A 2520-nucleotide genomic window follows, 5' to 3' on the forward strand; every position below is an offset into this window, starting at 1 on the left:
TCATCTCAATGCTTATTTCCGAGTGGAAGTGAGAAGATGATTTTGGAAGTTAGATAATGATCATAATGCCTAAATCCAAATCACATCATCCTTTAGACAAAACAAATAAATCAACTTCCGTGCCCATGCCCCATTACATCCCGGTGATATGTTTTAAGGCAACAACCTATGCATAATAACACTTATTTGACAATAAGATTTTCACATGAATTCTAAGGCAACGAAATATTTCCTTACTACTAGGAAAGAACTCCATGTATAGATTATAAGGGCTTTTAAGGTTTTATGGCAAACAATACTTGAAATGTGCAATCCTCCTAGTGATTAAACCATATTCACACCCATCCTATCATTATCAACGGAATTCCCAAGTTCACACACTTTTGACCCAAAATTCTCATTTCATCCAAATAAGGTGGTTTTATAGGAACTAGAGTGTATGGCAAATAAAAACACACTATCACACTTAATATAAGGTCTCACAAAAGGTATGAAGTGAACTCACTTGGAGGGTTTAGAGATAACCCCAAAATCTGAAACCAAAAGGCAGTCGGAAGGAAAACCCAAAAACAGGATGGTTACACTTCTACTCCAAGAAACAAAGTAGAAGAAAGCCGAAGTGAACCAAGAATCGGGTGCAAGCTATTGAAACGGCACAGCAGCGCCTGCTGCCCGACGTGGCACGGCAGCGCTTGCTGCCTGTATGGTACAGCAGCGCCTACCGCCTGGTGTGGCACGGCAGTGCCTGCTGCCTGGTGATCCAAGTTGCGGAAGCGGCTGGAGGTGCAGTCGGACGTGGGCTGGAGGCGCAGGCTAGAGGCACGGTGCAGACGCGCGTGACTGAAGGTGAGGTGCAGACGTGCGCGGCGCTAAGGCAGCCAACTCCGGCAGCTGCAGTTTCTTCCAACGGGTTTAATTTTTAGATTATGAGACTAGCACCCTTCCCCTTCTCTCTAAAACAGCAGCCCTCCCCTGTTTCTTCAATTTATTTATTTTCCTCTTACCGAATGGAGGGGACTCCCTTCCCTAGGTATAGCCCCCTTCAGTCCTCCTTTACTTCCTCACACTCCCAACCATTTTAAGAAACAACAGGTAAGGACTCAAAAACAAAAGGAGGAACCCTTCCAAGGTAAAGAAAGTCTACCGGTTAGGATCAAAACGCAGTAGGTAACACCCCCCCCTTTTTACTCCCCTTCAACCAAACTTTTCAAACCCTATATTTATATACATATACATTTTTTTTAGAAAGACCTAATAAAATAAAAAGTTCTAAGCTCCTAATATAAATATATAAAGAACGTATACCTCGCAAACGAGACGAAAAATCCCGACGTGTACGGAGTAGAGTATGAGGGAAAAATTAAAGAGGTTACAATCCTCCTCACATTGGGTCGAAATTTTAGTTCAAGCGAAAAGGTGAGGGTAACGCCTATTCAAGCCCTCTTCCGCTTCCCATGTTACGTTTGACCCTCGGTGATGATTCGATTGAAGTATAACCATGACAATTTCTTTACGCCTCAACACTTTGGTCTTGTTTTCTAAGATGGCTTCCGGTTCTTCAATGCACCGGTTGTTCTCATCCACAAGAATTTCCAAAAGTGGAATCACACTTTCTTCTTCCGCTAAGCACTTACGAAGGTAGCACACATGGAATGTGCTATGGATTTCAGCCATTTCTGGTGGTAGTTCTAGCTTATAAGCTTGAAGACCCACCATAGCCAAGACTTTAAACGGTCTATGGAAACGAGGGCTGAGTTTCCAACGCTTTCCAAAACGGATAACGCCTTTCCAAGGAGATACTTTTAGCATAACACGGTCGCCCACTTGGAAATCTATAGGTCAGCTCCTCTTATCTACGTAACTCTTTTGTCAATCCTGAGCCGCCTTTAAGCGCTCCCGTATACACTTCACCTTGTCGGTCGTTTCCTGTACGATCTCGGGACCGGCGAATTGTTTCTCACCCGCTTCTAACCAACACACCGAAGTCCTGCATTTCATCCATACAAGGCCTCAAGAGGTGCCATCCTGATACTGGAATAATAACTATTGTTGTAGGCGAACTCCATTAGGGGTAGGTGAGAATCCCAATTCCCGCCAAAGTCGATAACACGCGATCTAAGCATGTCTTCGAGGGTTTGAATGGTCCGCTCAATCTGACCATTGGTTTGAGGATGGTATGTTGTACTCAACTTCACTCTCGTGCCCAATTCTTTCTGTAAGCCACTCTAGAAATGGGAGATGAATCGGCTATCTCGATCTGACACTATTGACAATGGTATATCGTGCCTCGAGACTACTTCATCGATATATAACATGGCAAGCTTGTCTATTGGTAACGATTCATGCATTGCCAAGAAATGAGCGCTCTTTGTCAGTCGATCAACCACTACCCATATCATAGCATGACCTCTTAAAGTCTTCGGCAGTTTGTTCATGAAATCCATCGTAATATGCTCCCATTTCCACTCGGGGATCTCCAAGGATTGAAGGCTACCATAAGGTCGTTGGTGTTCCGCTTTC

At 44.0% G+C, this 2520-nt stretch overlaps 1 protein-coding gene across 1 annotated transcript; it reads right to left on the minus strand.

The window, feature by feature from the left end:
• Window positions 1–1404: 1404 nt before the first annotated feature.
• On the minus strand, window positions 1405–1809 carry LOC112502644. The gene has a single exon (XM_025106614.1). It carries the CDS (start codon window positions 1807–1809, stop codon window positions 1405–1407), a length of 405 nt encoding a protein of 134 aa, XP_024962382.1.
• Between the last annotated feature and the right edge of the window lie 711 nt (window positions 1810–2520).

This window comes from Cynara cardunculus, unplaced genomic scaffold (assembly GCF_001531365.2).
Source record: "Cynara cardunculus var. scolymus isolate 2C unplaced genomic scaffold, CcrdV1 Un_Scaffold_1696, whole genome shotgun sequence".
Lineage (NCBI taxonomy): Eukaryota > Viridiplantae > Streptophyta > Magnoliopsida > Asterales > Asteraceae > Cynara > Cynara cardunculus.

Coding starts and splice junctions, on each gene's coding strand:
- LOC112502644 (XM_025106614.1), bottom strand. CDS start 1,809: ATGCTAAAAGTATCTCCTTGGAAAGGCGTTATCCGTTTTGGAAAGCGT.